Source organism: Pyrgilauda ruficollis, unplaced genomic scaffold (genome assembly GCF_017590135.1).
Source record: "Pyrgilauda ruficollis isolate IOZ18807 unplaced genomic scaffold, ASM1759013v1 scaffold62, whole genome shotgun sequence".
NCBI classification, from domain to species: Eukaryota; Metazoa; Chordata; class Aves; order Passeriformes; family Passeridae; genus Pyrgilauda; species Pyrgilauda ruficollis.
Window position 1 is genome coordinate 3,487,561 of NW_024527933.1, and position 22,239 is coordinate 3,509,799.

The 22,239-nt window shown below is 54.9% G+C and overlaps 1 protein-coding gene across 7 annotated transcripts in view; it reads left to right on the forward strand.

Annotated features, from left to right (window-relative positions):
• MVB12B (multivesicular body subunit 12B) overlaps nt 1-10,826 on the forward strand; it is a 56,699-nt gene extending 45,873 nt beyond the window's left edge. Inside the window, exons 10-11 of one of the 7 annotated variants that reach the window (XM_041483857.1) lie at nt 547-606; nt 10,722-10,826. In XM_041483857.1, coding sequence (XP_041339791.1) covers nt 547-606; nt 10,722-10,760 — 99 coding nt within the window. In that variant the 3' untranslated portion in view covers nt 10,761-10,826. The other 6 variants (XM_041483860.1, XM_041483853.1, XM_041483854.1 and 3 more) reach the window with 6 other exon arrangements.
• Nucleotides 10,827-22,239: the final 11,413 nt, after the last annotated feature.

Sequence of the window (22,239 nt, forward strand, 5' to 3'; positions counted from 1 at the left end):
AGCTGTGTCTGATTTTTCAGTAGTGCTCCAGCTTTCTGCTTTCTTCTTCCTGCTGACAGCGGTTTTTCACATCCCTTGCTTTCTGAGAGGGTTGTTTATGGGCCATTATTCCCAGAAATCTGAAGTCCCCGCTGTGAGGACAAATGCAGCGAGATTAGGCCGTGCTAATCCTCCCGGCGGATCCTTTAGACACCATTGCCACCATATGGTCAGTTTGGTCAGGGCTCCCTGCAGCTGCTGCTGCTCGCACCTCGTGCTGCAGCCGCAGAGCTGGGGTGCTGTGCAGCGGGGAGGAGGCAGCTCTCCTGCACAGAGCAGCTCCCAGGTGAGTGTCAGCTGTCGTGCTGAGGGAGAGCAGCCCTGGAGCTGGGAGCCCCAGCCCACCGCCTGCTGGAACGAGGAGCAGGATCCTGCCTGTGTTTACAGATGGTGCCTCTAAATCTCCAGTGATGGAGTGTTTGCTGACTTGAAACAGAACACAACAACAAACAAACACACACCCCCTCCCTGACCCTGAATTTGACATTTTTGTTTCTTTCTTGCCAGATGCAGCCGGTTGATCTCTTGGGTATCACAATCAAAACCCTTGCAGAAATCGAAAAGGAGGTAAGTAGCCAGCCAGGCACTGAGCAAATCACGGGGGCTGTGTTCACTTCTTTTAAGAACCCTTCCCTTATGGAAAATACTTTTCTTGTCTCTCCCAAGTCACAGAGGATGGATAAAGTCAAGCAGTAAGCCCAGGGCCAGGGATGCCCTCTATGATCTGTGATGAGTGAAGACACTTCAGGTGGTGAATTTAATGGCAAAGTGTGGGGCCTTCTGTTTATTTCCAGGTGTCTGTCTTGGCTAGCCTTTCTTTCTCGTGTATTAACAATACATGGCAGTGGCAGAACACCCTGAGGTGCCTCTTGTGTGTCAGGGGGCAGATGGACTTGACTCAGCAGGGTCAGGTAAACAGCTTCACGAGTCTTTAGTTTGCTGATGCTGGGAAGTTGTTGCTGGGAGAGCTGCGCTGCACTGAGTGGGAGTGAGTGTTTGAGGAGCCAGGGAGGAGGCAGCCACCACACCAGGGGGGTTCTGAGGGGGTGTTCTGGCTCATGCATGACGTGTGTGGCACGGTGCCGAGGAGCTCTCTGCTCTGCAAAGGTCACATCACACTTCACATCTGAAGTCTCAGACTAGGAAGAAACTTGTCTCAGCAGCACATGCTTCTTCAGGCACCACTGGTCACAAAGGCCTCCTCCTATGCCTTCTAGCTGGGTTCAAGGGACAGAGTGAGAAGATGACATCACAAAGCTGCCAGATTCCCCAAAGCTTCTCCACTTCTTTATTCCAGTTGAGTGTAGTTGCCCAGATCCACCCTCTTGTGCCTGAAAGTCTTGTCTGAGTGCAAGACGATGGTCAGGCCCAGTTGCCAGGGCTTTTGCAGGCTCCCTGTGGGACTGCAGGGGCTGCAGTGTGGATCTGAAGATGCTGCCTGACAGGGGCAGTGGCTGACAGATGCACCAGTGCCACAGGCACTGCAGCGTGCCACGTGGCACACATGCCACCGCTCTGGGACTGCCCGTGGCTGTCAGGAGGGACCCTGGCAGCAGGGGATGCTCAGGGCTCAGGGCCCTTCCACGTGCCTGGCTGCGTTCCCACCCTTGCCCTGAGCTGGCCAGGGAGCAGACGGCCCCTTTGGCCCAAGGGGAGTCCATGTGGTGCTGAATTTGCTGCTGCATGGTCTCTGTGTGTTGCCTGGCTGTGGGAGAGGTCTGGCAGCTGGGGGGCTGCCTGGAGGGGGCTGGGCTGCACAGCCCTGCTTGTGCCCTCGCAGGCTGGCGGAGCGTGGGGACAGCAGCACTGCAGTCACTTGTGTGGGCCAGGGAGGAGAGGCCAAGACCTGCCTGCTCTCCCACAGCTCCTGCTCTGTAGCAGGCTGTGTGCGTTCCAGCGTAATGAAAAGTATGATTATGCAGCCCATATTCCTTGATGAAGCATCTTGTCTGCACATAGAGAGCTACACATATAAATATTGTGAATTTCGGCATGGCTTTATTTCCCTTGCAAGCAATAGCACCATTACAGCAAATCTTCTGGATATCCAAAGCAGCCAGAACATTCTCCCTGGAGCAAGATGCCTTGCAAAAAATATTCCCAAAGAATTCCAAGAATTACTGTTCTCTGTCACCACATTTGCAGATGTATGCACCCATCCTCCAAGCTGCAGGCAGCTGAATTTGAGGACTCTGCCCTGTCAGGAAAATGATGGAAATAGGTGCAAATCCTGGACTGCACCTGAGCTGCTCTCGCTGCCGCAGGATGGCACAGCTGTGCCCGGGGCCGTGCACAGAGAGCTGGGCTATGCAGGGGTGGTGAAGCGCAGGTGTAAGCAGCACATGCCATCACTTCGTGGCTGATTTGGTGGGTGTAGGACAGAGAGGAGAGTGCAGGACAGACAGTGCTGCTGGCAGGTCTCCCAGCAGGGCTCTGGGGTTTGTCCGTGCTACCCCTGCCTGTCCCGGGTAGGGTGGAGCGGGCACCTGGGCAGGGGCAGGTGATAGGGCAGGTGGTGGCACTGTCACTGCTCACAGCTCTGGTGGATGTGTGGCAGCGAGGGCAGCGGTCTGGGCCCTGGCAGGGTGCACCCTGTCTTCATTTGAGCTTGGCATTGTGTAAAACGTCTAGAGAGTCTAATTAGTAAAGGGAGCATCCAATATTCATCATTCCTTTTAAACTGATAAGGAAGGCAGTTCATTTAACCACTGAATTGCTACAAGTTTTCATGGGCTGCTTTTTGCAAATATATTTAATGAAGAAGTTGTAAATCTAGAAGAGCTTAAAATTTTAATTTTACACAGAAATATTTTTCCTTGTTTGCATGTTTGTAGTCAATTCTCCTGAGTGCAGTCACATGAAATGTTCTTTAAATGAACATATTTGCTAACTGGCATGATTTCAGATTTTAAAACATTGGTTCCAGCAATTAGGAGTTTCCTCAGTTCCCCAATGACTGGAGAGATTCGTCTTGATTATAATTGCTCTTAGCCACGCATATCTAATTTGTGTCTTTTTAAGTGTTAATTAGTAAACAGTTTGAGCTGACATCTTTATGCGTTTGGGTGTTGAAAAATGAGGCCTATTGCGTGCCAGCGGCTGCAGCATCGCGACAGGGAGGTGTGGCCCTGGGGAGTAAAGGCCCGGTACAGCCTGGGTACAGCCCCAGTACAGCCCGGGTACAGCCCAGATACAGCCTGGGTACAGCACCCAGTACAGCCCAGATACAGCCCAGATACAGCCCCAGTACAGCCCGGGTACAGCCCTGGTACAGCCTGGGTACAGCACCAGTACAGCCCGGGTACAGCACCAGTACAGCCCAGATACAGCCCCAGTACAGCCCGGGTACAGCCCAGATACAGCCTGGGTACAGCACCCAGTACAGCCCAGATACAGCCCAGATACAGCCCCAGTACAGCCCGGGTACAGCCCTGGTACAGCCTGGGTACAGCACCAGTACAGCCCGGGTACAGCACCAGTACAGCCCAGATACAGCCCCAGTACAGCCCGGGTACAGCCCCGGTACAGCCTGGGTACAGCCCCGGTACAGCCCAGGTTCAGCCCGGGTACAGCTCTGGTACAGCCCGGGTACCGCACCAGTACCGCCCAGATACAGCCTGGGTACAGCCCCAGTACAGTCTGGGTACAGCCCAGGTCCAGCCCCAGTACAGCCCTGGTATCAGCCTGGGTACAGCTTCTAGTACAGCCCCGGTCCAGCCCGGTACAGCTCCCGGTGCAGCCGCGGTGCAGCTCCCGGTGCAGCCCCGGTGCAGCCCCGGTACAGCCCGGGCTGCCCGTCCCGCCCGGCCCGGCCCGCCACGAAGCCGCGGCGCCCCCTGCCGGCCGCTCGCCGCCTGGCCGGGCCTGTGCGCTCCGCGGCAGCATAGTACAGCCCCGGTCCAGCCCGGTACAGCTCCCGGTGCAGCCGCGGTGCAGCTCCCGGTGCAGCCCCGGTGCAGCCCCGGTACAGCCCGGGCTGCCCGTCCCGCCCGGCCCGGCCCGCCACGAAGCCGCGGCGCCCCCTGCCGGCCGCTCGCCGCCTGGCCGGGCCTGTGCGCTCCGCGGCAGCGGCACTCCCGGGGCTCCGCGGCAGCAGCGGCACTCCCTGGGCTCCGCGGCACCGGCACTCCCGGGGCTCCGCGGCGGCACCGGCGCTCCCGGGGCTCCGCGGCAGCAGCGGCACTCCCGGGGCTCCGCGGCGGCACCGGCGCTCCCGGGGCTCCGCGGCACCGGCGCTCCCGGGGCTCCGCGGCACCGGCACTCCCTGGGCTCCGCGGCACCGGCACTCCCGGAGCTCCGCGGCAGCGGCGGCGCTCCCGGGGCTCCGCGGCAGCAGCGGCACTCCCGGGGCTCCGCGGCAGCAGCGGCGCTCCCGGGGCTCCGCGGCACCGGCACTCCCTGGGCTCCGCGGCAGCGGCGCTCCCTGGGCTCCGCGGCAGCAGCGGCACTCCCGGGGCTCCGCGGCGGCACCGGCGCTCCCGGGGCTCCGCGGCACCGGCGCTCCCGGGGCTCCGCGGCACCGGCACTCCCTGGGCTCCGCGGCACCGGCACTCCCGGAGCTCCGCGGCAGCGGCGGCGCTCCCGGGGCTCCGCGGCAGCAGCGGCACTCCCGGGGCTCCGCGGCAGCAGCGGCACTCCCTGGGCTCCGCGGCACCGGCACTCCCGGGGCTCCGCGGCGGCACCGGCGCTCCCGGGGCTCCGCGGCAGCAGCGGCACTCCCGGGGCTCCGCGGCGGCACCGGGGCTCCGCGGCAGCAGCGGCACTCCCGGGGCTCCGCGGCAGCAGCGGCGCTCCCGGGGCTCCGCGGCAGCAGCGGCACTCCCTGGGCTCCGCGGCAGCGGCGCTCCCGGGGCTCCGCGGCAGCAGCGGCGCTCCCGGAGCGCAGCGTCGCGCCGGGGTCCTCCCGAGCCCGCACCAAAAGCAGCTCGGCGCTGGGTGGAAGCGGCGCAGCCCTGGTACAGCTGGCACGGCCCTGGGCCAGGTACCGGCATGGCTGATGGTTGCCCGGACCGCCTCGCTGGCAGCACGTCCCGTGTCCCAGCGCGGCTGTGAGGAGCGCGCACGGGGATGTGTTTGTGACATTCCAAGTGCCACAAACGCGACACTGGGAGATGCACGGGAGGAGAGCCCGTGTACAGGGCGCTGCAGTGGGTGTGCCGCGCTCGTGGGCAGCTCCTGCCTCGGTAGCCCCCACCCCGTATGGTGTTGCCTTCGCCGCCCACCTGCCACGGGAAAGGCTCCGGTGGCCGCGGGCCGGCGGGTGCGCTCGCAGCGTGCCACGAGATGGCACTGCTACAGTGCATGTCCCTCAGCTGCAGGGCTGTCCCGTGGTGCAGGGACATCGTGGGGGCACAGGGATGGCTATATAGGGATTTTCACCCTCTTGCCAACCAAAAATGTTATTTCTGATGGTAGTGGTTTGAGTAAACTTGCCAGGGGAATGTTTCTGACTAGCTGATTTGTGGACAGGATGATTGTGGTCATGTTTGTGTTAATGCTGGGTTTTGAGGGGTGGTGATCCCTACCTGGGGAGGTCACTGATGTGGGGTCAGGTGGTACCAGCAGGTTCACCTGGCATGGCCCTGCCTGGGCCAGCTGTTGTCAGCCCCGGTTTTTCTCGCATTCTTCCATTTCGTGTGTTGTCCCAGCGCAGGCGTGGGCGGTGTTGTGTGTGTGTCGGTGCTCCAGGTTCCTCTCTCTGCTTTGCCCACAGTACGACTACAGCTTCCGCACGGAGCAGAGCGCGGCGGCGCGCCTGCCGCCCAGCCCCACGCGCTGCCCGCCGGTGCCGCCGTCCTGAGGGGCCGCGGCCGGAGCGTGTGTGCTGCATACTACTGAGCAGGACACGGGACAGCGATGGAACCGCCCCGGCCTCCTCCCGTGTCCCACCGCCACCACCCGCTGCACCGCCCCTGCACACACCGCTCCTCCGCGGGCACCCCGGCCCTCGGGCAGCTGCCCTACCCTACTGCACACCCCTCTCCAGCTGAGTACAGACTGAGGACTGGGAGCCTGACGCAGCCCCTTGCTCATCCCCACTTTGTAACCCTGCTGCAGGACAGTCACAGCATCCAGAGCTGTAGCAAACCTCTGCAAACACAGCCAGCAGCTTGCGGAGCATGGAGAGCTCTTATCCCTGAAAGGAGCAGTGAAAGGCACGGCTGGGTGCTGCCACACGAGCTGCCGTGGAGCTGCTTGGCTCTCCACACCTTGCAGCAGGAGGCTCCTGCAGCACTCAGTCCAGTGCAGAACTCACCTGCAGTGAATGCCAAGCCCTCTGCCACGGTCTGGGCACAGAAGTTCCACTGTGGCTGGGATCAGTCTCACATCCACTGTGGTCACTGGATTTGCTCTAGGCTGGGGGAGCCAATGCCCCTGGCTCTCCCTGGGCACTGGCAGGGCAGGCAGGGTGCCCAAGGTGCACTGCGGGTCCTGAGATGAAGCACCTTTGCTTTGCACAGGGTGTCCATCTGTCCGTATGGACCTAGGGCAACAAGCATCCTGTGTTTCTGGATGGATGGATGCTGGCAGCGACAGCCTGGCAGTGGCCCACTGACCCTGTGGACCTGCGGACAACTGGGATGCCATCACCTGCCCGTCATTGAGACAGTTCTCTGACATGTTCCCGCTAGCTGCTGAAACTAAAGAGATGTGCCTGTTTCCTGGGCATTCATGGGGAAGCACTGAACGCTGACGTGGCACAGGATGAGAGTGGGATGTGTTAAACCCTGACCTCTGCCTCCCTGTGATCGCTGACCGGGCTTGCTCCCAAGCCAAGCGCATGTCTCGGAGAAGTCCGTTGCTGTAGTAAGTTATTTACAAGTGCCCATCTGACTCTGTGCTGCCCTTTCAAGTCTCTGCTGTAGAACAAAGATACATCATGGCACCAAAATGGCAATTTTGGAGTAAGAATTAAAGCGTACAATTTTTTGTATTGTAAAATACTGATTCCCTGACCCCACTGAAATGCAATTGCCATGGTAACAGTAACAGTGCTGTTGCTCTCAGCCTGGGTCATACATGTGCCCTGACCTACTTTGCACTCCCCTGGATTGATCTGGCATTTGCTAGTTGCACAGAGTGGTAACTAACAGCAGTTTTTGTACTGTCAGCTAATATTTTTATTTGTACATAAGTAAAATAATTCTTGTCCAAAGATTCATTTCTGGTTTTAAGGCACCACACTGTACTGCTGGGATAAAGAGCACAAAATACATTTGGGACAAACCGAGTCCAGATCTTTGCTTCAGCTTCTTCTGATCAGGTAAATAATTTTCTGGAGCTGTGTCTGTAGAGTGGCCATGTGGTTGGAGAACAGAGGCCAATTTGGTTGCCAGTGTACATTGTTTCTGGGCAAAAGAGTTAAAGCTGTGCACCAGCTCTGGAGCCCTTGGGTGACCCCCTGGAAGTGCTAGTTTACTTGGAGCTTGCACCACCATTTTTAGTTGTTATTTATCCTGCAGTAAAGAAAAGCCAGACCTCACTGCCAGGCTTCACAAAGGCCAGATTGATGATGCCGACATCGACAAATGAACATACCATGGCAGCTTGGTCATTCGGCTCAGGTTCACTTCAAGTTCAAATCCACTCTGTGCCGTAGTGCTGTGCCCATCTCATCCATCTTTTGTCTTTCTATTTTTCTGCTTGTAATTTGTTCTGTAGTTTTCTGTGACATCCATTTATAGCTTCTCCTGTGGCTCAGTGGTCACGGCAGGTAGGCAGGAGCCATCTGCAGCAGTGCGTTCCTCATAGCCTTGGGATGAGGGCTGACCTTCCCTGCTCACGGTGGAGGAGCGAGGGCTGTGGACCAGCACAGGGCCCAGCACAGTCTGCAGAGCTCCAGGGGCAGTGCCTGCACTGGGAGATTGAGGGGCAGCTGCCAGGAGCCCCTCCTGGAGGGCAGGGCTGCAGCGGATGGGGGGCTCAGCAAGGAGCAGGTTCTGAGAGCAGCTGAGCCCCACGCTCAGTGCCACACTCCCTGGGTGTGTCTGGGAAGATGGGTGCAGAGCTTCAAGTCCCTTATGTAAGAGAAAATCTGTGCTTTAGTATTTATACCAGCTGCTAGGTTTGCTCAGCTTGCTCTGCAGTGACCTACAGGAAACACTGGATACTTGAAACACTGGCAGGACACGTGGCTGGGACAGGCATCTATCATATCTTCAGGGTATATTTGTATACTTCTCCCTCTCTAACACTGGGCCAGCAAAGCTGCTTCAGGACTCACCTGCAAAGAACCTTGAGAGATGAGTTTGCTCTCCATGGTGTGGTCCTGCAGCACGGCGCTGCGGGGACAGCCTGCGTCAAATGCACAGACAGGACAGATGCAGTTCCTTGGGGCAAACACAATGAAGGTGTTTTGAACAAAAAGCTGCACCTGCTGAGAGCCAGCTGAGCTCTCAGGCCTGCTAACCACAGGCTGGAAAATTAGGTGATTCCAAAAGGGAGAGGGCTCAGAGCCAGTGCTTGGAAGCACAGCGAGACGCAGCGCAGCGTGGTTGACTGTGTCAACTTCTCAGTCCACTGATCAGAGGAAGCTTTTTTTATTGCACTGCTGAATTCCCGAGACCAGGGCTGTCAGGTCAGCATTTCCACTGGAAGGTTTTATTGGCTGCTCCATAACTTTTGTACTCACGGCAGCTCATTGCAAGGCTGGTCCTTGCATCCTTACAGTGAGTCCTCCATGCTGGCATGTGCCATGGCCAGTACCAGCATCTCTGCACCTCCCTCCCTGTCCAAGAGGTGACTGTGGAAGACTTAGCCTAGGCAATAAATGTGCAGGGAGTCTGATGTGGATGTTGTCTGGCTGAGGAGAAGCCTTCTGGAGCATAAGGGGAGGGGAGGAGTCAGTGGAAAGCAACAGAAGTGAATTTGCAGAGCTTTACCAGATGTTGTTGGCTACCTTGCCTGAATTTGTAGAACAAAACTGGTCTCTAGGTAGTTTAATCTTGTGGCTGATGGAGAAGTTAGTTTGCCAAATTATTATACATCTGCAACAGAGACAGAAAAGCAGCAGCGAGGGGTTTGCTTACTGTAAAATACGCCTTCTGATGTGAATTCCTAGTGACACGCTGCCTCCTGGATTCCTCACGGCAAGAAGCTGGTCATGTGCCAAGGTGACTCGTGGCCACCCAGGCCAGGCTGTGCTGTCTGCTGTGTTGATCATGGAAAGGCAAGAAGTTAGTCCAGAAAGTGATGTAGAGTGTGAAGTTTGTGATAAAATTCAAGTGTGAATAGTTGTAGCAGGTGTCTTCCCTTACGGGAGCGCCTCGTATCTGTAGTTCCATAGGAGTAAACTGTGTCAGACTTTTCCTGTGACTGTCCCTGCGTGTCCCCACGGTGTTTGTCGGAGGTTTCCTGTGCCTCCTGTGCAGTGGGAGGTTGTTGGTAGTCTGTAGCATTGGGCTAGTTTGGTTTCACACCCACCACTGCTCCCTCAGTGCCCTGAGCTCTCCAGACTGAACCCACGCGCTGCCGAGCCTGGAGAATTCCTGTCATGGGCACCGCGCGTGCCAGGTAGGTGCTAGAGGCAGGGGCATGCCTCAGGGGCCCTGGCACCTCCTCTGCTGTGGGCCTGGAGTCTCCTGGCACGAGGGGAAGCGGGATGGAGCTGGCTGGCCGTGCTGGCCTTCACCTCCCGCTGCTCCCCCGGTGACGCTGGGTCTGTCCCCCACCCGTGCCCACGGCAGCCCGGGAGCTGTTCCTGCTCCTCCAAAGGCGGGCACGCCTCGCTGCACCCAAATGATTACCTCAGCCCTGGAGCCTGGCCCAGCAGCCGGGACCCCCAGCAGCAGCAGGGACCCCCAGCAGCAGGGACCCCGGCAGCAGGGACCCCCAGCAGCAGGGACCCCCAGCAGCAGGGACCCCCGGCAGCCAGGACCCCCGGCAGCAGGGACCCCCAGCAGCTAGGACCCCCAGCAGCAGGAGCCCCAGCAGCCAGGACCCCCGGCAGCCGGGACCCCCAGCAGCAGGGACCCCCAGCAGCCAGGACCCCCAGCAGCAGGGACCCCGGCAGCCGGGACCCCCAGCAGCAGGGACCCCCGGCAGCAGGGACCCCCAGCAGCAGGAGCCCCAGCAGCCAGGACCCCCAGCAGCCAGGACCCCCAGCAGCAGGGACCCCCTGCAGCAGGGACCCCCAGCAGCCAGGAGCCCCAGCAGCAGGGACCCCCGGCAGCAGGAGCCCCCAGCAGCAGGGACCCCCAGCAGCAGAAGCCCCAGCAGCAGGGACCCCCAGCAGCAGGGACCCCCAGCAGCAGGGACCCCCAGCCTTACCGAGGGGCAGAGGCTGCTCCTCCGCTCTGTGAGGTGCTGCTCGGTCCGTTCACCACAGGGAAACCAAACACTTTGGATATTCTGGTCGTTTGTTGTGAAATTGTTTCCTAACAGCAACAGATTTAAATGTCATCATGCAAATGGCAGAGGGAAACCTTTTATGCAGTTGCAAGGTGGTTTTCTAAGATGGTTGGGTTACTGAAAGTGATTTTACTGTGCATTAATCTTATGAATGTTACTATGTTTTATATTTATTTTAGATGACCCTCCTGTATTTTACAAAGGGAAGTTTCATTGTGTGATAACTCTGTCTGTATTCTTAATATAATTTGTTAAATGAAACTTGTTTTAATCAGATAATTCTGTGTGCTTTTGTGTTTTGATTTTCTGACTGAAACAACTACCTGGATCAGAAGAGTGAACTGCAGAGGTGGCAACATGATCCCCTATAGGGAATGTGCTCTTGTTTGTGGACTTTTTTCCTCGGAAATTGGATATAAAAAGCCTTGGAAAATGCATCCAAAATGTCTTGCTCTACAGGTACAAAGTCCAAACCAACTGAAATGCTGTGTTTCCTGGGGCAGGGTCGGGTGGAGCCTGGCAGGAGCAGTGCCCAGCACGGCGGTGGCGCTGGCAGCAGTGAGGGCAGCACTTGCTCTGGGCTCAGCCCTGGCCACGCTGCCAGTGCTGGCTGGAGCCTGCAGGGCTGGGGGCACTGGGGAGGGACTGGGCTGCTCAGCCAGGGCAGGCTAATACTGCACCGCGCTGAAAATTGTTTTTCTTTGTGCTAAGTTATTATTCTTCTGAACTTGACCCAAGCTAGTGGTGCACAATCTGACCTCTGGCATCTTCTCACCCCAGACAGTATTTCTGTCTCGCTTATTTTGAGTGCTCTTTGAATTAAGGGAGATTAATACCCAAGTTCCCGACATTCTCTTCAGGCATATGTTTTTATAACCTTTTGAAAGCAGTACCACTTGTTCCGCAGAAAACTCAGGAGCAGCATCCTGTGGCTGCCGTGGGAGCTGTCACCGGCACCTGGTGGAATGTCCTGGCAGGGAGGAGGGTGTGGGGAGGACACAAAGCAGAGTGGCCCGCGCCGTGCCGGCCGTGGCTCCGTGGGCAGCTCTGCAGAGCCGGGGCTGTGCTGCCAGCCTCGCTGCCCCTCGCTGCCAGGGCTCAGTCCTGTGGCACAGCACACGCCCTGCGGCACAGGAATGCTCCCAGGCCAGGCCAGGGACCCTCGTCCCCAGCGCTGGGGCTGGAGCTGCCTGACATCCGTCATTCACGGAACGTGGGTTCGAAGGAAAATTGCTAATTTCTTCAGCTCTGCTTAGTGCTTTGAGACGTGGGGGCAGTGGTTTCTCTCTGGAGAGGTGTCTTGTGGCCGTTCCTGCCCCAGGGAAATCCTCCCAGTGCCTGAGGGGAGCAGCAGGGGCTGGAGGGGGCCGGCACAGTCCCTGTGTCATCTGAGGGTTCTTCTGGGCTTTGTGAGCCGGTGGCTTTGCTGGTGTTTTGTTTTCGGACCCTCGTCCCCAGCGCTGGGGCTGGAGCTGCCTGACATCCGTCATTCACGGAACGTGGGTTCGAAGGAAAATTGCTAATTTCTTCAGCTCTGCTTAGTGCTTTGAGACGTGGGGGCAGTGGTTTCTCTCTGGAGAGGTGTCTTGTGGCCGTTCCTGCCCCAGGGAAATCCTCCCAGTGCCTGAGGGGAGCAGCAGGGGCTGGAGGGGGCCGGCACAGTCCCTGTGTCATCTGAGGGTTCTTCTGGGCTTTGTGAGCCGGTGGCTTTGCTGGTGTTTTGTTTTCTTTTCTCCTCTCCCTCCTACAGCTTTAAAAATTAACTTGCCTGGGGAGTTTCTCAAAATCCTTTCCTTTCTCTGGAATGATGGATAAGCCATGTAACTGATTGTCATGGCCCTAGGGAGGATAAACATCTTCTGCAGTTTAAAATAAAACCTCCTCGCTCCTTGGTTAATAAGTGTTGAAAGAAGCACAAACAGAGCTAACACGGGATTTCCATGACTAACAAGATGACCACATCAGTGAATGTTGTTTGGGGTTAAAAATGACTCAGCTTTTGCTTCCCCTGGGTAAGATGTTTTATCCCAGTGCAGGAAAAGCTGCCAACAGCACTTTGAAGCTCTGGCAAACACGATGGAGCCAGGATTGTGAACTGGGAAGTGTTTGAATGCCGGGTTAAAAAAACCCTCATAAACTCTGCTCCATGTGTGCGGATTTCTGGAAGATAAAGGAGCCCACAGCTTCATCCAGCTTGTGCTGACTCTTTTCTTTTCAAAAGCCCTTTCAGATGTTTTCACTTTTCTGCTTGCTTTGTTGAAAGATGTAAAAATTTAAGACAACCACAAAGTAAACATTTCAAAACTTTCTAGTCTGAAAATTAGTGACATTTTCAAAATCCCTCAAATTCCATTTCAGCACTATCAGAAATGAACATGTTTGGGGTTTTTTTGATTGGCAAATTTTCCAGGTAGGTTTTTGTTTATTGATAACTTTTATTTTTCAAAGAAAATAGATTTATTATTCAGTAGAAACACTAGATAAGTAGATGTCTTGTCAAAATCAAGCAGGTTTTCTTTATTAGAGTGAAATAGTAATGAACTCATCTGCTTCCAATATTTATAAAGAGTAGGGAAGGCCATTAATTCTGCTGCTTGTGAATAAAACCATCTGTGATTTCTTTCCATTTGATGTGTTTTGGTTTTAATATACATTTTTCACAAATAAGCGTAGGGATTTTTTGTGAAAATGTCACATTCAGAATCTCATAAAGAAGGAACGCAAGGAGGGGGAAACGAAATGTTTTGTTAGCTCAGTAATTTCTCACCTTGCACAGAGAGTAAAATTCCTGCCAACTTTAACACATTAGGCGACAGAATTACATGTTCGGCTCTAATGCAATCCATGACACGGAACAAGGCAAACAGAGGATGTTTGGAAGTTTGTTTTCCTTTGGGAATCACACAGCACATTCAACTTAATCTGTCCTGACACTTGAATTATAACATGAGCTTCTTTAGGGAAGCGAAATGGTAGATGCGTCTTTTTAAAGCGAAGCAGAAGTTAATAAAATGGGCAACGCGTCGAGGAGAGAAGCCCTGATGAACCTCGTGCGATTCTCAGAGCAAATGGGCTCTGCTCTGGGGTTTTTCCACTAGAAATGCTGGAAACCTTGAGACATCCTGCTACCGAGGCTGAAATTTGACCTCCAGAATTTTACTCGATTAAAGCAAAAGCTACAAGAAAGCCCCAAGTGAGACCACTTTGTAGCTGGACTTGTGAGTGTTGGGTCTTAAATTAAACCGAGTATTCATCCAGCTGCTGTGCCAGGATTTATGTCACAATCTTCCCAGCAGCTCACGTGTTGGAGGCTGTGCCTGTGGGGGAGAAGGAGTGCTGCTCTGCTGGCAGCCAGCACAGCCCAGGCACCCGGGCATCGCTCGGGGGGCCTGTAACGGGAACGGGGCTGTCACTGCCATCTGCCCCTCTGAGTGTTGCTTGAAAAGGTTGGCTCCACTTACAGATTTTAAGGCCCAAATTTAATGTCCGTTGTCCAGCAGGATCAAAGCAGATCCTTGGAGGTTCCTCTGAGTGAAGAAGCCTGAAATCAAGTAGCAGATGTCCTCACCTGAAGCCCAGAACTGCAGGTGCTGCAGAGCAGGGCAGGTACTCTCCTGGGGAGGAAAAGGCACTGCCAGTTTTATCACTGAAAAAGTGAGTGAGCTGGGTGTTTCTCAGCTACCTGTTGGCAGAGATAGCAGAGGGCTGTGCTATTCTCTTGGGGGAGTTTTCACACCTGTGCCAAGCAAGAAAGTCTGCTCACTGGTTTGCTTGTATTTTATAGTATTTGTCATTTATCATTTAATCTGGTGTGGAACAACAAAGAAAATAATTTGTCCCAAACATTTTTCTTCACCAAATTGAACAACACTGTCAGCTGGACAAAGAAACAAAATCTGATTTTCAACTTGAAAAAGCTTGACCGAGTAGTTTTCAAGCTCAGGCTTGGGCCAGGTTTGGGTGGGTTTCAGGGGTTCCACATTGCTGCTCTGGCTCAGCCCCACGACGGGCGCTGGGCAGGGATGCTCTCCCCCTGAGATGGACACGTGGCCCTCTGCGGGCCCCCACTGAGACACAAACATCAAAACGGGGCTTTAAATGGCAATAAGGAAAATTCACACTGGATAGTAAGAGAACTTCCTGCAGGGGAAGCTGGTGAGGCCTGGGAGGTTGGTGAGTCTCCATCAGTCTTTGCCAGATCCGGGTTGGGAGGGGAGAGGCTGAACCTCAGCAGTGCCCATGAGTGGCTCCTGCTCCCCCTGGCTCTGCAGAGCTACTGAAGGGTCCAAAAACAGGGAGCCCAGGAAGCCATAGTGCTGGAAGATCATTTCAGCTTAATTCCCTGGCAGGGGAATGCTCCCGCCCGGAGTTTGGCCACGGTCCTTATTCAAACACAAGGCAAGGAGCCCGTGGTGGTTGTTTCCCATTGAATAGTGTCCCACAGGAGCAGGACAGGGCTTGATTGGGATGCACAGGACAAAAGCAGAGGGCACGGGGTGAGCAGAGTGGGGAGAGAGGGAGGGCAGGAGTGACCAGGATCTGTGCCAGAGATGGTGGTGGTGACTCTTCTGTAGTGACAAACGAGTTCCCCACTGCTCAGGGGAAAGCTGTCAAGTTCATGGGCTGGGCCAAGGGCTGGCAAAACCCAAGGAGTGCCAACCTGGGGATATGTGAGGATCACTTTCACGAGCTCTGGAGGCCACAGAGGTGGTGGCTTCCTGTGACTGACTTCTCTGAATTGCACAAAGACTTCCTGTTTGCCCACCAGCACATAACCCTGTTCCCACAGTCCCCAGCAATGACCTGTCACGGGTGGCAGAAGCCAGTCAATGGACTCAAAAGCCCTTAATGCAAGTATTTTCCATGTTCTAACTCTAAATTCCTTTTTCTGTCCAAATTCCTACTCATATGAACCTTTTAGGAACTTAATTATCCTTGAGACTTCTACCTCTCTGTGAAATCTGGTTTAAATCAGTAAAGAAAAGAGTTCAAAGTTATTGGGCAGGACAGGCAGACAGACAAGCACACAGGGATCACAGGAACCTTGTTTTCATAGGAAACTAGATTAAAAAAATCCCACAGCAGTTTCCAGCCTCTTTGGTGGCACGCCTGCCTCGGTCCTGCGCAGGGCGATGGTCGGGGCTGGTGGGGCACAGGCAGAGGGGTTTGTGCTCCTTGGGAAGGGCAGGGGCTGCTGGGGCACAGGCAGATGGGTTTGTGCTCCTTGGGAAGGGCAGGGGCTGCTGGGGCACAGGCAGAGGGGTTTGTGCTCCTTGGGAAGGGCAGGGGCTGCTGGGGCACAGGCAGATGGGTTTGTGCTCCTTGGGAAGGGCAGGGGCTGCTGGGGCACAGGCAGAGGGGTTTGTGCTCCTTGGGAAGGGGCTGCTGGCAGATCCTGTCTCCTGCAGCCGGGCTCGGCTGGGCAGTGGCGCTGGCAGCAGCGATTCCGCAGCCTGTCTGCTTCTCCCAGCTGGATGCAGATTCATGACATCCCTGCTCGCTTTGGCATGCAAACCTGTACCTAATTTCTTCTGAAACGGGCCCTGAGGAAGTCAGCAGATGTTATTATTAAAGCATTGAGCATCAGCAGCTCCGGAGATATTGTCAGTCTGTTAATGAGCTGATCAAACTGGGGAATGCAAGGGCTTTCCCTACTTCTTAATAAGGAAAATAAGACCTCCAAGGTTAAAAGGCTTCATTTAAACTGCACCAAGTTTATAGGTTGCAAAATGTTCTTTAATCAGTTTATTCTTAGAAGGCCCTAACTGCCCGTGAACAGGAGTGGACATTATCCTAAATGATCCCACAAGAACAGAGCCTCTCAGTCTTGGTGGGGTTTGCTGGCGTTTTGCTCCCTTAGTCTCCTCAGCTAGCCTTTTCCATGCACCTTCTGCAATTCTTTTGTGAACATTCTGTGCATCATTACCCACAGCTCTGCCCCAAGATTCCTGATGACCTGTGAATTATTAAGTTTTGCTGTTTGAAAGTTAAACTGATTTTCCTATCTGTATATTTGTATTTGCGGTTTTCTGCCAATCCTAAATTCCAACAGTTTCCCAAGGCTGCAGGAGACACCAGGTGCACAAGTGAGCCAGAAATATCCTGAATTAGACACCTCTCCATGTCCTCCCTCCCTCTGAGCCTGTCCCTGTACCTGCAGACCCTCTAGATTCTGTTCTGGCAGCAGTGGCTCATGGGCAACACACTTTGTTGGCTTTTCTCTTAATCCCATGCTAGCTGGAAGTCTGCTTGGGCTTTTCCACCTGCAGGGATGTTTAGAATTTGGACACCAGTGATATTGATATTAGAGTAAATTGGTAACAGCTAAGAGTTTGAGAGAAAACATTGCTATTTCTACAGGAGCAGAGGAGCACGACCTGCCTAAATGGTGCCTTGCCACCATCACTCACCTGAGGTAGGTCCAAGAACAAGCTGGAGAGCCCTTGTCCTGGGGAGCTTCATTATATCCAAACTGGCAACAGGTGAACAGCTGCCAGGGAGTGATCAGAGAAGGAGAATACAGAGAAGGCCCCTTTGATTCTCTCCATCTGCTCCTCGGTGCAAGGGGAACACAAAGGTGAGGCCCCATGTCCCGTGTCCTGCAGCCCCCACCACAGGAGCTGGCCTTGTGTGGCTGTGGGCAGCCCACCTGGGGGTCTCCCAGGTGCTCAGACACTTCCTCCTCACCGTGGATCACTGGGCTCACACCCGTGCCATGATTTATTCCAGCACGGACATGGTTATACCCTCTGATAAGCAGTGCCTGCTGTAAATATGTCCATGCTCTCCCTTTTGCTATGCACCAGTGAGGAAGGGGCATGTTGTGATAAATTGACCTTGAAATGTGGTGCATGTGCATAGTTTTAAAGACTGGAAGGATGGGGTCAGTTTGGTGTCTCTCTGTTGTGCTTCAATTACTTATTTTTAAAGGTGTCTGCTGAACTGTGGCTTCCAGGGAACATTTCCAACATTACCAATATTTTTAACCCTAACGTGTGTCACTTGGCAAAACTTTATGAGCTCTAATGAACAAAAAGGCCCTGAACTACATCTCAGCATCAGAGCAGGACTGTTCTTCCCCTGCTGCAGCCCTGCTGTGGCCAGCGAGGGCAGGGCTGTGCCCTGCAAGGGGAGACTCCAGGTCAGCATGCACTGATGCTGTGGCACCCACTGCTTCCCCCACAGGCAGAGCAGCAGCCCAGGGCAGCCAAGGCCGGGCTCCACCAGCCCCTCTGCTCACCCTGCTCCGGACCTCCAGGGACCCCAGAGCCCTTCTGAGCAGCACCACGCGCGGGTTTGTGCTCTGCAAGAGCCCTTTCACAGTCCTGGGTCATTTCTGCTGGCTCCAAATGCTAACGTGGAGCAGAGACACAGCAAACCCGAAAAGAGTCAGTGGGAAATGACTGCCCCTGGTTCAGACTGCAGTCTGGAGCTGGCTGTGCGGCGGAGGAGGATGGAGGCACGGACACCCCAGAGCCTGGAGCTGCACTGGAGCCAGTGGGACCAGGTGCAGCTCGTTAGGTGCGAGGCTGCGTGAGCAGGTGCCAGCTGATGAGAGAAGAGACACCTGTACAGTAGTGCTTTTTCCTCATTCCCTCAGATCTGGGGTCCATCAGCAGCTCTGGCTTGGAGCTGCTGCCGCTGCCTGCCTCTTCTCCCAAACTGTGAGTATCCGCTGTATTTTTTCATCTTTCAGAGGAAGTTTATCGTTAGGCTGGAATTCTTCAGGCAGAGGCGAAGGCTGTGCTGGTTTGGGTTAGATTGTTTTGTTAAATTTTGAGAAAAACTGTTCTTCATTAAGGAATGTGTGCTGGTTTCCAGAAGATGGCTGAGACCTTCCCCTCTCTAGTGTTCCGAGCCTTGTGCAGTCCTAAACTTGAGTTTCTTTTCTATTTAAGTATTTAAAGCTTGTCTTTGCTTTTGTTTTCACAAAGCCTGAGCTGAGCTGGAGGGGTGCCACAGGCTGAGGAAGCAGAAGCTGGGCCAGTGCAGTCTGAACCGGCCGTGGCTGTGCCAGCACTGACCACGTGTGTGGCAGGGCTGAGCAGCCCAGGAGGGGTTGTCAAAAATGTGAGGAAGTTCATTTTCTGAGGAGTTTGGAGTGGTTGGTTGTCTCTGCACAGGGCAGAGCAAGAACCTCAGTGGGTAAATTGGGAGAGCTGGGCTCTGCTGCCTCGTGTGTGAGGAGCTGGCTGCCCTTTCTCTGCTGTGCCATCTCTGTTCGGCCTGGGCTGTGTCTGAGCAGTGACACTCTGCTGTCTGTGGCCAAAAAGTCACCCCTTCGGCTGTGTGTTTTACTTTTGTTTTGTAAAATGTCCCCCCTGGTTTCGGCTGGTGACAGCTGCCCCTGGGTGTGCAGAGCTCAGTGAGCCGGGGGTGCAGCCCGGCTCTTTGTGGGGTGATGGATTCCCCCAGCCTGTCACTGTCACAGGGGATGTGCTGCCCATGAGATGAGAGTGGCACAGGAGGTGTCACAGGGAGGGTTCAGACACAGAAACCCCCGAGCCCCAGGGAGCTTGGAGGCTCCCCCACGGGCATCGCTCGCCCCTGCCCCGTGCCAGGGTCTGGGAAGGCAAGCAGCCCTTGTTCACTCCTGGTGCTTCCTCCCATGGGTTCCATGAGCAGGTCATGGCTTCAGGTGGAAATGAAGCAGACTCTGCACCATTGAGGAGGCAAGAGCAGGAGAGACGAGCAGGACGTTGTTGTTGCTGCAAGGAGAGAAATGACCTTCCCACATGGGGCTGGACAGCGGCTCTGGGAGCCTGGAGAGGCTGGGGCTGTCCCCAGGGCTGTCCCCAGTATTGTCCCCATGCTGTCCCAGGGCTGTCCCCATTGCTGTCCCCAGAGCTGTCCCCAGAGCTGTCCCCAGTGCTGTCCCAGGGCTGTCCCCAGGGCTGTCCCAGGGCTGTCCCTGCGCTGTCCTCAGGGCTGTCCTCAGGGCTGTCCCCAGGGCTGTCCCCAGGGCTGTCCCCAGGGCTGTCCCATTGCTGTCCCCATTGCTGTCCCCATTGCTGTCCCCAGGGCTGTCCCCAAAGCTGTCCCCAGTGCTGTCCCCAGTGCTGTCCCTGTGCTGTCTCAGGGCTGTCCCCAGGGCTGTCCCCAGTGCTGTCCCCAGTGCTGTCCCCAGTGCTGTCCCTGTGCTGTCCCAGGGCTGTCCCAGCGCTGTCCCTGTGCTGTCCCAGGGCTGTCCCCAGGGCTGTCCCCAGGGCTGTCCCAATGCTGTCCCCAGAGCTGTCCCTCTGCTGTCCCAGGGCTGTCCCGGTGCCGCTGCAGCTCCAGGAGCACGAGGAGGGGGCTGGAGCTGGAGCTGGGGCTGGGGCCAGAGAGCTCTGCTGGGAGCCCCCACCCTGCCAGCCCTGTTGTGTGCCCCCAAAACAGTGGGGAAGGGGCCAGGCATGAATTCAGCACAAGCGTTTTCACAAAAAACGTCAGAAAGGGTGAAAGCAGTCACTGAGTGCTCCTCTGCTAGAACCCAGCCTAGTGCTGCTGGTGGGCTGCAGGCTGGTTTGTTGAGTCACCAAAACTTTAGAAAACATGAAAGCACTTCTTGTAACCAAAAAGGGTAATAGATACAGGCCTATTTCTGTGTCTACACAACTATTTTGGAAGAAAAAATGTTACTATTTTTAAAAAATCAAGACAGAGTATTTTTTCATAGCATAACACCAAAAGGAAAGTAGTGCAGCTTTGGACAAATTAGAAACAGGCTTGAGTATTACACTTTACATGGATGGTACTCGGGTATTAATCCATTAAAGTAATCAAAAGAGCTTAAATAAGAATCTGAAGGCTGCAATATATATGTCAATGAACAAGCTGTAAAACTTCCTGAAAAGGTGATTTCAAAGCCATATTGTCCAAGCTTGGCAAATTGCATATTTAATTATTTTGTCAGTCCCTCTTTCTACTCTAATCTTTTGGTGAAATACCTTTAGACATATGAAATCAGTTAAGATAATTAGGGTATGATGGAATTAGGTGTTACTTGATTTTTAAGAAAGATACCATCCTCTGCCTTGGTATAAAATGTGTGCAGACCCCAAAAGCTGGACTGTATTGTAATGTTTTCTTTTCTATAAAGATCAAAGGTCTCCAGCCCCTTTCAAGATGTTTGCAGAATTTGTTTCCTAATTATCCCACATTTACTTATTTGTGTGCTGGGACATCAGAGTTAACTCTTTGATTGTAAAGATGAGATGGGACCTTCCTCCAGATGACTGGGGCCAGCAAAGCCTTGCATCTCAAAATTGTTTTTCAGATTACGTGGCTGCTTCAGTTCTGAGGTTCTGGTATGGTTTAGGATAGATGAGGTGTTGTGTTTGCTTGATTTTAATACCCCAGTCCTCTACAGCAAAGGTTTGGTTTTCCGCAGTAAGAGTTTACACCTTCATTAATATCCTTTACAAGTTTACAAACTCTTGGTAAGCAACAGTAAACTATTTAGGCTTTGATTTGTCTGGGGGTTGGAACTATTTTCACCAAACCTTTATGGTCTTTCCATGATGTGGTGCCTGAGTTTCTTCAGCAGAATTTTCTATAAAAGTTTTGAAATTAGAATTTCTTGGCTCACTTCGTTGACTTTATTTTCCCCCCAACTAGAGAGATATAAAAGGCTGACAGGACACCCCAGAAATGTGAAAACAGGCTGTAAGTTTTGCAGTTTCAGTTGTGAAGTTACAAAAATAAAGTTGATTAGAATAGCATGAAATCTATAAAATAAAAAGTAAAATGTTTATAGGGGAAGTCTAATATGAAACATTTTTAAACAATGTGTTTTATTTACTTTTTATACATTTCATTTCTCATATTCTTTTGAACTTTTTTGAATCTTCTCATATGTTTCCTAATTGCATTTGCCTCTCTGACTCCTGTCTGTATTTCCCCCAGCGCAGAGGGGCTGAGCGTTTCTCTTGGTTTGTTTCCTTGGAGAAGGCAGCGCCCTGCGCTGAGCTTTGCTGAGGGTGGGCTCGCAGTGCGGGGTCCCGCGGTGCCGGGAGGCTCCGAGCGCTGTGGCAAGGAGTGCAGGACGTGCCCGAGCCCTGCCCGCGCCCAGCAGCGCCCACAAACACCTTTTGGGGTGTTTTGGGGCCGTTCTGGGGAAGGTTGCTCACACGCTGCTGACAAGATAAGCTGTTTTCCTTTTGTGGAATCCTGCTGCTGGCTGTGGCTCCAGCACCGCCCGGCTCTGAGCAGGGCCCCTCGCAGCCGTGAGGAAGAGGAGGGCGGCGGGCTGCCGAGTGTTCCACCCCGTGTCCCCCTTAGCACCCTCTGACCGTGGCTGCAGCCTGGGGGGCTTTTCTCCCTCTGCCCGCCCCGGGGAGAGCCAGCGGGGTCCCCGGCTGAGCCGTACAGCCCAGCCCCGCTGCTGTCCCGGCTGGGGATGAGCCCCCGGCTGCTGGGAATGAGCCCCCCGGCTGCTGGGGCTGTCCCGGCTGGGGATGAGCCCCCGGCTGGGAATGAGCCCCCGGCTGGGAATGAGCCCCCGGCTGCTGGGGCTGAGCCCCCCGGCTGGCAGCCCCCGGAGCCGCCCCTGGCCAGCTCTCCGTCCCTCGCTCGGCCCGGGGGAGCTGCACAGAGGGGCAGGATGGAGCTGGGCACCGGGCAGGGTGCGGATGGAGCTGCACAGAGGGGCAGGATGGAGCTGGGCACCGGGCTGGGTGCGGATGGAGCTGCACAGAGGGGCAGGATGGAGCTGGGCACCGGGCTGGGTGCGGGTGGAGCTGAGCCCCTGTGCGCTTCCCACGGCCGTGCACCGGCTCCCCAGAGAGCCCTGGCCCCCCGGCCCGGGAGGAGCCCCCGACCCGCCGGTGCCGGTACCGGTGCCGCTGCCGTCCCGTCCCGTCCCGCCGC